At 37.4% G+C, this 14,141-nt stretch overlaps 1 protein-coding gene across 2 annotated transcripts; it reads left to right on the forward strand.

The window, feature by feature from the left end:
• The first annotated feature begins 162 nt into the window (after positions 1-162).
• On the forward strand, positions 163-13,914 carry fbxo8 (F-box protein 8). Of its 2 annotated transcripts, XR_008632827.1 has the most exons (9): positions 163-369; positions 1,480-1,582; positions 1,871-1,951; positions 3,546-3,690; positions 4,635-4,761; positions 5,196-5,314; positions 5,513-5,709; positions 6,444-6,946; positions 9,605-9,733. XR_008632827.1 is itself a non-coding variant. In XM_020920158.2 (8 exons), the coding sequence occupies exons 2-8, from the start codon at positions 1,480-1,482 to the stop codon at positions 9,790-9,792; spliced, it is 960 nt and encodes a 319-aa protein (XP_020775817.1). In that variant the 5' UTR covers positions 163-369; the 3' UTR covers positions 9,793-13,914. The 2 variants fall into 2 exon arrangements, 1 of the variants encoding a protein (XP_020775817.1); XM_020920158.2 differs by lacking the exon at positions 6,444-6,946 and having other exon boundaries at positions 9,605-13,914.
• The last annotated feature ends 227 nt before the right edge of the window (positions 13,915-14,141 follow it).

Here is a 14,141-nt window from a genome sequence, read left to right on the forward strand (position 1 = left end):
CAAACGTTTTAAAACTTTATATAGTATGTAAACATTATGTGTTTTTTTTATGTATTCTTTTTCATATTTCAAATATGTGCTAAAAATATTTACATATTTAATTAAATGGTATTATTTCAGTTTTGAAGTGACGTGAGACAGGAAGAAGGAAAGGGGGCGTGGTCTGTAGTGACAGGGGGCGCTGGGGCAAAACAAATGGGCGAGCTCTCTGTAAAGGCAGTGAAATGAAGCCTCTCCCTCAACCTCCAGCATATTTATTTTAGTTATTTTTATCTGCTATTTCCTTAATGTCCTTCTGGGATCCTTCGTGAGAAATAAGTCGCTTTTGGTTGTCCTTACGCGCACATCCCGAGGAATAGCTTCACTCAGGTAAGCAGGTTACTGTCACTGATATTGCAAGTCATACATTTTGTTAGATAAGCAATACTTCAAGTTTTATTTGAAGTGTTTTCTGTCTACATCTTTTAGAAAACCCAAAACTTGTGGAAAATGATAACTGGGATTTGTAACGATGTTAAAAGGAGTGATGTCTATGTTAACCAATGAGGCGTACATTTTATTGCTTTAGTGGCGTGTGGACCAATGGTATTTTACGAAAAGGCGGGTCTTTTGGTCAATCTACCTTGATGTTGGAACTTCCAGCGTTGATGTTTACAACAGAGCAATGGATTTGTTTATGCAACCCAGCTAACGCGAACGGGAAAGGATGTAGCATCTATTAATAGTCACTAAAAAGACGCTTCATGCCATTGTGCCCATAGGTTTACAATAGGCGTTATAATAGGGCTCTGTATTCACGTTTGCTCCAGTATAGTCGCCTTTGATGGCAGTATCGAGAATAGTTTCGGTCATCAATGGGCTGTTCTGGTGCCTGTGAAATCAATTTATTTACAAGTGACAGTAGCACACTGTATATGTTTTAAAGGTGCTCTATGTAACTTTTCTGTGCAAGATCCGTCACCTACTTTTCTCCAGTATGATGTTATTACTTTGCTTTTAAAATTTTCCACACAGAATGGCAGTAAAGTCTGCATTTGTTCAAAAACTAGTGTTTTTTTGTTTTTTATTGCAAATAAAAAAATAAAAACAAAATGCCTTGTGCATGGGTTGCCTTTCCACAGATCTGACCTGTAAGTTGGCCTGGTAATGTTGCCTGCTTTACTCTACTGATATAACTTTAATGCCTATCATTCACATTATACCTAAGGATCTCTATGTAGACAAGTAGGTGGTGGACTGTCAACCAGAAAAGTTACACTGTGGACCTTTAACTAGAATGATCAAAGATGATTTTTATACTACCATCAACAATTAACGATTTACATTTCTTCAAAAATAATCTCTTCACTAGATTCCACTATATGTCAAATTTGAAAGAATAAAAATCATTACTCAGACCCAGTGTGCATGAATGAAATAAAATGTTATTCCTATTTCATTCCATTGAATGTAACATTTTACTGTTTTTCTCTGATGTAGATGGGTCAAGCACTTTGGAGGCTGCCTCCCAGACAACAACACCACCTTCAGGAAGAGCTTGTAGACCACTTGGCTGAGCAAGCAGGAAGAAGAAGCGACCACGGTAATAAAAATAAAATGTGTTTAATATGTAACAGCTGCTATGTTGTTGTAAAGTGATTCAGAATTATATTGCAGTTGTTTTTTTACATATATTTTGCAATTTCATTAACAACTATGTCGCTTACACTTCAATTTATTATTATCAATTTAACACTCTTATTTTAGAAGAATACAATGAATTAAGAATACTGTTAATTTAGAAGAATACAATGTAAGTCATTTTTATTTGTTTACCAAGTGACTGGGATGTCATCATGTATGAAAATGTAAACAGTGTTTATGTGTACAGGGAGAGATGGAGGCCAGAGGAGAGGTCCTCAGCACTGCTACGGCCCTGACATCTACCATCTGCTAAGATCACGCCGAGGAGGTAAAAACACACCATAAATGTACTTTATGAACAAGGTATAAACCAAGGGTAAGAAAATCTCCTCAAGCAGAGGTCTGGGACATCATAATGTCTAACTTGCATTATGATTGTGATAGTAGCCTAGTTTTTTCAATGCCTGAATGTATGAACAATAGTCTGTCAAATTAATGAAAATACAAGTTAAAAACATTTCAACAAAATGTACTGTTAACACTGAAACACACAGTAGTCCTACATTAGATATAGGGCTCCAGTTTAAAATCAATTAGAGAAAATAAATAAAATAGCTAAATTGTACATCTTAATCATTAAAGTGCTGAATTTCAGAAAAAAATTTATAAAAAAAATAGCAGCTCGAATTTCCCTTTTTTCTTTAGCTTTCACATCTCGACTTGGCTAAGTAGCATCATGATTGGTTTGTATGTTTGTTTGTCCTTTTTAATACAGTGGTGTGAAGTTTAGAGTGTAAACTGAATAGGCCCTATTCAATTGGTTCAGCTTATAAAATGAACTGCATTTAGCCTAGTGCAAGAAATGCTACAGTCAGACTAGTCCTGAACCAGTGGGAGCAGCTCTGGTTCAGGCTAGGCTCAGATGAGCTGGAGCGGGAAGTGGTTCTTCCCCGGGAAGAACCAAGTTTACGGACGGGCTGCTCAGAACAACATATAATGAGCCAAATGGGATTCATGCTTCTGTCTGGATGCTTTGCATTACCTCGGAACCAGCCGCGCAGGGCAGGAGCAGCCCACCCAGACCTGTAGTCCACAGCGCATTCTCACTTTCCTCACACGGAACCAGCGCGCAGACGACGGCACAGACCTGCTCGGACCCAGTCCATTGCGCACTGTTCTTGCTCGTCCCCGTCTGGAAACAGCACATGGATGACAGAGCCTCCAGACCTATCTGATCAATGCGCTCAGAGGACTGCACAAGACCAAGGGCTGGACTCTCAATCCCATCCTGAGGAACTGTGCGCTACAGTGAGTGCTGCTGTGCCTCTACTGCTGTTGGCTGCTGCTGTTACCTGCTGCTGTTACCTGAACTCAGTGCTTCTGATCCGGGCTGATGTGTGGTGAGTTGTGTACAAAGTTATAGGCTACATGCTGCTGTTTTATGAGTTCATGGTGATAACTTGACAGCTCGCGGTGTTAACGGGGAGCATCGATACCTTTCACAATTGGAACAGTGGTATGGAGAAGATCGGGCTGACCCTGCCTGGGTCCATATGGGATGGCGTCTGGGTCCAGACTCGGACCACCGGTCCGCCAGTTAATGACTCCTGGTATAAACAATACATACAGCCAATGGTGTTGACAATACTGTTGAATGCCTCTATTAAACATACATTTTCACGTTTTCCATTGATATTTCTATCCATATTCTAAGGCTTCCCATCGCTCCCAATATTTTAGCTTTCAAAAGGCTACACAAAATGAATCAACAACATATTGCAAAAACAAAAATTTTGCACTACCCAAGTTCTGACAAAGATGGCTGATGGTTTCTTACATTGGCTTAAATGAAGTAGTGCTCATGTCTGATGTTATCATGATTGCCTTAAGTCCTGATTTAGGTCTTCATGTGTTTCCACCAGGTAAGGAACAGCATGGCTTCATCGACCTGGAGATGCTACCTCCAGAGCTGGGCATCACCATCCTATCATACCTGAACGCCACTGACCTGTGCCTGGCCAGCTGTGTATGGCACGGCCTGGGCAACGATGAGTATCTGTGGCAGGGGTGAGACTGCTTTGCTTAGGCTAATAATTGTTGTAACTATTTGGCTGCACAATATATTGCTATATTGCTATGTTTTATTTTTATTTATTTATTTGAATGGGGTCAATGCACAAAAGCCATAGACAACAACAACAAAAGTCAACCACAATGATTCAGGACAATAGGCATGGCGGCAGGCAGCACAAAATCAGCACAAAGAAATGACATTATTTACTTTGGTCACAGATGTGCTTTTCAAGTAACCATGATTTTAGCATGATTTTAATGTTTCTCTGTGCTAATGCAATATGGTAATTTGCTAGATTAAATAGGTGGGTTTTATTGAAATTACTATGCAGTATTGGTAAAAGCAGCTTTCCTGGCATCCAGAAAATCATATCTCTTTAAAATACAGACATTCTATATTTGCCAGGTAAAATAGCATGCACCTGTGTGTAATAGTAGAAAGAGTTAGTTGGATTGTAGTTACCAGTAGTAGCAGCAAGTATCAGCAACTAATTATTATGCAATTGAATCTATGTTGTGACTATGAAGAAAATATGTATAGACATATATTTTACAGAATACATATTTAATTTTGTAATATATACATACTTTTAAAAGTTGGGAACACTTGGTTGTAGCTAAAGGGATAAATCATGTATTTTGTATACATTTAGTGTGAACAGTGAACTCAGATTTGCATGTGTTTTGCAAAGTATTTTTTTGTTCGTGCTCTAGTGAGGCAGATTACACTGTGTGGATTTGTTGCTCATAACTGCAGTTTTAGTAGGCTTTAAAGTTAGATTTGAACATATCTGTAACTTGCTTGTCTCTACGGGGATAGATTAGTTTAATGTTGTGTTTTTCCACCAAATAATTTTTTAACTATTGATCAACCATAACTAAATTTACATACACAGAATATAGAATACTGCTTTAAAATTTTTTTCTTGTTCATACAGACTGTGCAAATCCACATGGGGACACTGCTCTATCTACAACAGAACACTACCCGATGGATTCTCCTATAGAAGACTTTACCTCCAGCTTGATGAAGGCTGTCTTACGTTTAACGCTAACCCACAAGAGGTATTATTTATTAACGTTTCCACAAAATTGTTAAGAATAAGAAATGTTATATCTTATGAAGATAAACCAGCTGGCCAGAATAATTCTCTGAATAAATGTCTGAGTGTTAAAAAACCAAAAACAAATATGGCGATGCCGACAGACATACTTCAAACTATTTTAGCTGAAACACAGACCATTTTGTTTTTGAAAACGTGCACAGGGAAGTACTTTGTGCATTTGTGGACAGGGAAGATGTCTGGGCCTTTCTCTCAACTGGATTTAACGAAGGTTTGATTTTTCAGTTTGGCCTGCTATTTTAATTTAATCAGATTAAAATATTTGTCCGAACATTCTGCTTTTGCAATGCATGGATCTCAATTCTGGTGGCAGTCATGTTATTTATATATACATTTTGCATAATATTTGATCTGGCCCTCTCTCTCTATGTACAGGGTATTGGTTACTTCTTATCTAAAAGCATTCTGGTGGACCACCCCACAGAGCTGGCCAAGTTCATTTTCTACACCAGGAGGCTCAACTGGAAGATGCTGCGGATTTACCTTGACGAGAGGTAAAACTAACTCTGGTGATTAAATAGAAATACAATTAATAAAAAATATAATTGGGTAAATATAGAAAACAAATTTTCTATATTTACATCAGGTACATCAGTAACAGTATATTCCAATGATCAGTCAAGTCAATCAGTCAATCACTTATTGCCTCATGTTTTACCATTTAAAGTACTGGTATAGTGGTATGTACACAGGCGGGACGTCCTGGATGAGCTGGTGACACTGCATAATTTCAGTAATCAGTTTCTGCCCAACGCCCTGAGAGACTTCTTCAGACACATCCACGCCCCAGAGGAGAGGGGCGAGTACCTGGAGACCCTCATCACTAAATTCAGTCATCGCTTCTGCACCTGTAACCCCGGACTGGTGCGTGAGCTCGGCCTCAGTCCAGGTGAGGGCTTAAACAAACAACATACTGGACTTTGTAACAATCTGCTGAAATAAGCACACAACAAACAGAAAAGCTCAACACAGACATACCTGAGAATGCCTGATATCTCTTGGGCCTGGTTAGTACTTGCCTGACAAGCCAGTAACTTCTACATTCTGTCTGAATCCGGAAAAAACTGGAATCGGACAATAAAGCGTGAAAAAACTCCATCCAAATTTTAGATGATCCAACCATAACCGCTAATTTGAGCATGTGACCCTCAAATGTGGAAGACATCTCCTTTCAAAAATTCTTGTAACATTCAGATCTAAATATGTAACTTCTATTTCCCGACATAAGTAATAGTTTGGTGCTTCAATTGCTGATTCTGTGAAAATCTGCACAGTTTCTCAGTCCTTTACGTAGATGTTTGTTTTTGATGCGAACAGAGCATGCGTCTCTCTGATTGGTTAATCTGCCTGTCAATCATGCTCTCTGAAATCAGGGGGACAGGATAAGGCTCCAGATCCACTCATCTTTGTAAAGTTTTCTCAAAGCATGTGGTTCTGGTTGGTCAGGTAAGGTTAGTATGGGGATGGGAGAGTGTGGCTGTGGCTCTAGTGCAGTGGTACATGATGTTTTTTTGTTTTTTTTTGTTTTTAAAGGACATAAAAGATAAGAAGTATTCCTAATGATAATTTCTTCCCTTTTCTAATAAAATATGTGCCATTATTTTTATTTTAAATTGCATATAGTACTTTTCATCACTTCTCATCTGCAAACTCGACAAGCTGGGTCTCAGCACCTCCCTCTGCAGCTGACTGCTAGACTTCCTCAACCAAATACCACAAGCAATACACACTGGCAACAATACCTCAAGCACCATTCACTCTGAGCACAGGAACTCCCCAAGGCTGCGTGCTCTATCCTCTGCTCTTCACCCTGCTAACACTTGACTGCACAACAACCTACAGCACTAACCACCTTGTGAAGTTCCTGGATGACACAACTCTGGTGGGTCTCATCACCAAGGGCGATGAGACTCACTACAGGAAAGAGGTAGACCTTCTGACCACGTGGTGCAGAGACAAGAACCTCCAGCTGAATGTCAGCAAGATTACTTCCTCTCTGGAAGTCGACAACAAGACCCACCACTGACCATCAATGGTGCTGCTGTGGAAAGAGTGAGCAGCATAAAATTCAGTGCATCACTGGTGAAGAAAGCCTAGCAGCTCTTCCACTTCCTGCGAAAACTCAGGTGGGCAAGTGCCTCACCAACCATCATGACTACATTCTGCACTGACCACAACAGGAGAACCCTGCAGCGCATAGTGAACACAGCCAGGAAGATCATTAGTGCACCACTCCCCTCCCTGCAAGCAGTGTTGGGAAGGTTACTTTTAAAATGTATTCCCCTACAGATTACAGATTACATACCCCAAAATGTAGTTTGTAACGTAATCTATTAAATTACTTAAAGTGAGTAATGTAATCTGAATACTTTGGATTACTTGATTTGCTGTAGAGAAGCAAAGACTCGGACATCTTCACATAAGATATTTTGTCTGATAAAAGACAATAAAAAACCCAGACTTTACTTAACCAAATTAGAAATAGTATTGATAGAAGACGAGGAGACATGGTCCGCACTGCATGGTTTAGTCCTGTTTGAGACATAGTTTAGACCTGGTTTTAGACCTGGTTTAAACCTGGTTTTAGACCTGGTTTTAGACCTGGACCTGGTTTAGACCTGGTTTAGACCTGGTTTAGACCTAGTTTGGACCTGGTTTAGACCTGGTTTTAGTTCTGGTTTTAGTCCTAGTTTAGACCTAGTTTAGACCTGGTTTTAGAGCTGGTTTAGAGCTGGTTTTAGAGCTGGTTTGGACCTGGGTTTAGACCTGGTTTAGATCTGGTTTTAGACCTGATTTAGTGTCCGGCAATGAGTGGAATTACCGGAAAAAAAAGAAAAATGAATTTAGCCCAAAATGTGACAACAGGAAAATACCTCTGTGTAATCCATTTATTTCAACCTAGTAAGTGTAATCTAATTACCACTCACTTAAACAGTAACTGTAGCCGAATACAGTTACTCATAATTTGTACTCTGATTAAGTAACTCTGGTACATGTAATCTGTTACTTCCCAACACTGCCTGCAAGACATGTACACCACCCGTCTCATCCACAATGCTGTCACTATTAGGATGCTGCACTCTACCCCCTCTCTAACCATCAGGGTGCCAGGAAGCTAGGAATCTACATCTCCCCAAAGAACACTTGGACTTTTCCATTTATCATTTATTTATTTATTTATACGCTTGGGAGCGAGAAACACAATTTTGATTCTTCATATGTTTCATATGAAGAATTGACAATAAACTTTTTTGAATTTGAATTTTGATGACGTAGTTGGTCCCACTCCACAGGTTGGGAACCACGTCTCTAATACATACTGTTTTTGTGTCCTTAAGCACTTCCTTACGTCCACGTACTTACATCACTTCACCCACACTGCCTAGAATGAATGTGGGGTCTGAGGGTCCTAATGCATAAAATTGAAAGCCGACTGAGCCTCTGGAAAAGTGTTGTATATTAGCATTAGTATTAAATAAAAACTACATAAAAAGTAGAAAATGAAACTAGACATTGAGTACATTTGCTTCAACTGACTGTGAAAACCTTACTACAATCCCTATTTAACCTCAGATGCTGTTAGCTGCCTGTCATGTATTGGGGACACAAACACAACAAAAATAAGTTTAATTTCATCCTTCCAGACCGTACTCTGTAACATGTCCGCTCTGTCCAATTTGGTAGTAGAGGTCTGTGTTTAGGGTGCATTAACTTGTGGATCAGACAAATACAGAGGCTAATCCAGGTTTATTTCAGTAATCCCAGACTAGTCCTGTCCAGATCTCTGGTCCTGTGAGCAGACCACAGAGAAGCACAAACTCTGTAGATTAAGTGGATTAGAGTAATGGGTCTCAGGCTGAGGCCATGGTCTGCACTTCAGTTTCTACTTCTGTTTGTCCCTAATGGTGAATGTGACGTCATGCTAAACACATATTCAAACTGTGAAATTTAAGACAGATATAACAAAGCAAAACAGCGCAGACCCCAGGGACACAGGAGGATTAGTGTACTGTGCATGTTTGGGTTACACAGATCTGGGAAATACTGAAGTAAAAGAAGTCTAACTTTAAGGGACCAATTTTCTGATCTTTATTATAATGTTGTTTCTTCATCAAAAAATACCTGGAGTTGTGTTTTGTTTCATTCACATGTTAACACACAAATCCTGCATATTTAGGCAGAGCTCTTCTCTCAACCAGAAAAAACAGAAGTGCTACACTGTGTTTTTGAGCTCCATACACCTTCATTAGAATCATTTGGAAAATTTCAGCCCTGGAATTGTTTACTGAACAAAAGGTAAAAGGTAGCTTTTAACTTGATACCACAAGGTTGAACAGAGCATTTTAAGTTTTGAAGTAGACTAATAATAAAGGACTATTCAAACATATGTGAATGAAACAAACCACAACTTCAGGTATGTTTTTGAGGGAGCAATATTCTAACATGACGTAATGCTCACAGAAATGCTCTGCGTAATATAAGACCTTTAAAGAACACATGTTATGCTCTCATGCTTGTATAAAACAAAATAATAATATATATTAATATTTTTTATTTATTTATTTTTACAATATAAATGAGACGTGCAAATTTATTTCAATGAGCTTTCAATCATGTTATAACTGTGTTCCTTCGTAAATATCACCCAGGTTCTGTGCCTCAGCATCATAATGTTGATGAGACATTCCAGCTGAATGTCTTTCCCTAGTCCCAATTCTTCACGCCCATTTCATGCAGCTTATTGACCAGTTCAGTAAACCGTATGCGTTTATATCTTTGTGCAGATGCGGTGTACGTGCTGTGCTACAGTCTCATCCTGCTGTCCATTGACCTGACCAGTCCTCACGTCAAAAACAAAATGTCCAAGCGCGAGTTCATCCGAAACACCCGTCGCGCCGCACACAATGTTTCTGATGACTTCGTGGGACATCTCTACGACAACATCTACCTGATCGGACACGTGGCAGCCTAGGCCCCATTCATGTGAGAGTCCAGGAGAGTCAAATTTTCTACAAAACTTGGATCGTCAAAACCTCAACTCCATTCTCCGTTTACGAAGTTGTATTTTACATTATTCCGCCTTTGAAGATTTAAGCTTGTTATATAGCTTAAAGGTGCATTGTGTCACTTTTGTGGTGGGTTGGTGATTGGTGGGAACACTACTTTCTTGTCTCCTCTACTTTGCCTGTAATGTTCCACAATTTGGCAAGATCTAGCCCCACCAGACCTTTAATTTGGTCTGTTTGGGCTAGCTGTTTCTTTCCATGTGATAGATAGGTTTAATGCCATACTGTAACATTTCAGGCAATGTAATGTCTCATGGAGATAAACAGGTGTCTGGCACTGCACCATAAAAGGTACACAGTGCATCCAGTATCAGGGATGTTCATGATCATTAGTTAATTAATTCATCTTTAAACTATATATACATACATACATACATACATACATACATACATACATACATACATAGAGTACTGTCATATAATCACACACACACACAAAAAATATTATTATAAAAATACTGATTTGATGTGAAAAAAGCTAAATTTTCCTGAGAATAGAAAAAAGATTCTATTTTGTACAAAATCTCATTTAAGTTGACATCAAAGCTGACTTTTTTTTTTTCTTATCTTCAACACTAGAAATTAATCAATGTATGTTTCTGAATGCTTGGATAAGTGTTTGACGCCCTCTGCTGACAACAGAGGGAGAAAAAGCTGCTTGAAAAACACAAGGCTACAGATAGAACATTATGCTATAACAGACCATTTTAAAAGTTGAGGAGTTGAGGTTTTGAGGATGCAAGTTTTGAGAAATAGGATTTGTCTAGATCTTCACACTGCACTGACGAATGGGAACGGGCCACACACTTTCCTGACATTATGGGACACAAGTTCGACAAAGTTATTTAATTTATGTAGGAAAAAAATTTAATGAAAAATAAAAGAAGAGGTTGCAACATGACAAGATCACCACTTCACTGTGAAAGACTGTGCCACCAAATACGTCTTGTTTGTTTTAAAATATACAACTATAAGAAGGATGTTTTTCTGAAGACAAGCTCTGCTACTGCACTGAAGGGTGGGGGGATTTTAAATGTAATTTTCTGTCACCCTCGTATATGTAGAATAACAACAGGACTGCAAGGGGAACACCAGACCAATTATAGCTGCATTTTTAGGTTTACTGTGTTCAAAATGGCTTTCTTGGACAGCATCTTAAGGTGGATCTTTTCTTTTCTGGTTTTGGCCACTTGCTTCGCGACATGGATTGAGATGTTATTAGTTTATCTAAAATGTTTCACAGTACTTTATGGCATTAAACAAGAGACATGCATGCCCAAAAACCAAGTTACAGGTCAGATCTGAGAAGAGGCAACCCCACATACAACAACGATGTTTTTCAAGGCAATTTTCTTCATTTGGAATTAAACTAAAAAAGCAAAATGAATAAGTTTAATGCCATACCGTGAAACAGTCCAGTCAAAATAATATCTCTATGGAGGCAAGCAAGAGGCCGAAAAGTCACTTAGTACACCAACATTAATCTACATATCCGGAAAAATAAATAAATAAATAAATAAAAAATTGTCTTGCTTTAAATGAGAAGCAATATATTGAAACAAGTCAAATAATTTTCTTCACCAAGTTAATAATTCTAGTTAAAACTACTCAAAACTGTCTATAGAAGTCATTTGAACTAATTACGTTACTAGATATTTTGTTATTACAGTGTACGGTGTGATTGCTTGTCTTTGATTTGCCATTTTGAACATTTTATCAAATTTACCACAATACACTGAAGTCCATAGGTTTTAATGTGAACGTCCCCTACAGTGGTCGGCCATCTTGAATGTCCCGTTTAAGTTTGTTTGTTTTTCCTTTGTATTTTGTTTTAAGATTTCTATTGTTTTTAAATGGCAGGTGGTAGGAACTTTTGTAGATGATGGCTTGGTTTGTTCTTTTCCTCAAAGTCAACAATGAATGTGAATGTTATTTTAATCTATTGAGCAGAATGAACAATTCTGCCCATTTAATCCACTAAAGTAGTTTACTCACGTATTCTATAATAGTTTCACCATATTATTATCATTATCCAAATTATGCTGTGTATTTTGAAGAAACCTTTTAGATCTTTGACAACTAGAGGCATGTAAAAAAAAAAGTCGATTAGAGCTGCACAATACATATATATTTGATAACGATGTTCAATATTTAAGTATACTAGTTTGACACAGTAAGCTGAAATGCACTGGAAAATAAGGACTAAATTAAGAAATTAAAACAACTTTTGAATTATATGTACAACACTTTTAATTTATATCTTTAAAGAAATGGCTTAAATCTCTTTTTAGTTAGAAGAAGCAACATCCCGATATGTTTTAATTTGAATTTTATTTTGATCAATCAGCTTAATCAACTTAATTTCAGACTCAAATGTCCATATTAACAACAAATGGGCACAAACATTTCTCTAATTATTAAAACCAGTTAGGTTCTTTTGTCACAGTAACTCACATTTGCAATTTGTGCAGCCCTAATGTATAGTTTAGATGACATTGGGTCAGTTGTTTTAGAAGAATTGTAAAAAATAACACAAAGTGAAGCAAGTTCTTTTGAAATGTCACCTGTTTGTGATAGAAAGCACTGTAGATTGACTTATTATTGGTGCATTATATATTTCTATGTATCTGCATTTGGCTGTTGCTGTATTGACAGAAAGCTTGTTGTTTTAAAATGGGCTCTTGAACATCTCAGCCAGTGCAGTTCTATTTAAAATTTACTACAACATTCATAATCCCAGAACCTTAAAGTTCTTCCAAACCATTTTCATATTGTGATTTTACATTGCATGTCCCATTAATTCTGCATATGTAGATCTTATGAAAACGGATGTGGTTGTAATTTAAGCAAATGTTAGTTATTTATAATGTTTTCTACTGACATTGCAGTAGAAATGTATGCTTTCCGACTATATCATCAGAACTATGTCTTCACCAAACAAAACTAAATAAGAACTGACACTATTGAGTCCAAATTATTAAAAGGGCACTATGTACATTTTCCGATGTTGAGTCTGGAAACTTTTCCCAGTGGAGATATTGTTTCACCAATGTTCCACAAATGAACATAAATGTATTTATCTCCATAGAGACGAGCAGAATCTCTTGGTAATAAACACACGTATGATCAAAAGAATTAATTAGGTGGATGGGTTTAATGCCATACTGTGGAACATTGCAGGCTAAACAGTTACAGCTTAGCTTGGAATGCACCTTTAACTGAACTGCAATTTGAAAACTAATTCTATAGCTGTTCTTTTCAGAGCAAAGACTGATTAGATAAAGTAGCAGAGTTTCTAATGCATAATTGTTTTAATTATTATGGCGACTTTTCCCCTGCACAATATGGTTTGGAGATTTTGAATGAAGAGATGTGCTTTGTTTGTTCTGAGTAGTGCTGTTGAACTCCTCTATGTGCAATCCCAGCAGCAAGCATGTAGCCACCGCTAACAGTGAGGGCTGAATGTAACGATTCACATCAACTAACCATACAACTGAAAAAAAAATTAATCTAATTGGCATCGGTAACAATTTTAAGTGACAAAACAAGTTAAATCTTGTTTAATATGATTTATACGTGTGGTTCATTGCGACATTTGTCCTGACCCCCAATTTGGGAAACCCTGATCTAAGCGACAACCACACAATTTGTTTACTTTTTTCAATAAGGGGGGGTTTATTCAAACTAAACCTACCAACAAAAATTTGTCAAAAAATATAGCCAAATTCACTCAAACAATATGTATATTCTAAATTCATTCAAACTTTTCTTTTTTACACTGACAGAAGTTCTGTATTTGCACCTTTTTTCTACAACTGTCTCCTTCAATTTGTACATTTTTCATCTGCTCCTTCACAAAACCATGCTCTAAATATCATATGCATTTGTAGCACCACTTCTTTGCGCACTCTTTTTAAATTATAAAATGCTGTACACTTTTTTCCCGTGTCTGTCCTTGAGCTACACAGGACTGACAAATTGTACTGATCAATATTTGACCGATTAAATTTGGGCTTGTCTATACTCAACAGTGTGATTTGTAATTTTTGTCATTTCAACAGGGACTCCTAAATTTATGGTAACAGTATTTTAACAACTAGACACTGAAATGAATGCAATCAAACAAAACAAAAAAACTTAATTTATAGTCATTATGTTTTATGTAGGAATGATAAAAAAAATTAAAATCTATCCTTTGGAAAGCAGAATTTTACACCTTGCTTTTTGAAAGTATTTCATATAAGCTATTTTTACT

This window comes from Boleophthalmus pectinirostris, unplaced genomic scaffold (assembly GCF_026225935.1).
Source record: "Boleophthalmus pectinirostris isolate CB_2022bp ecotype Guang Dong unplaced genomic scaffold, ASM2622593v1 HiC_scaffold_22, whole genome shotgun sequence".
Classification (NCBI taxonomy): domain Eukaryota; kingdom Metazoa; phylum Chordata; class Actinopteri; order Gobiiformes; family Gobiidae; genus Boleophthalmus; species Boleophthalmus pectinirostris.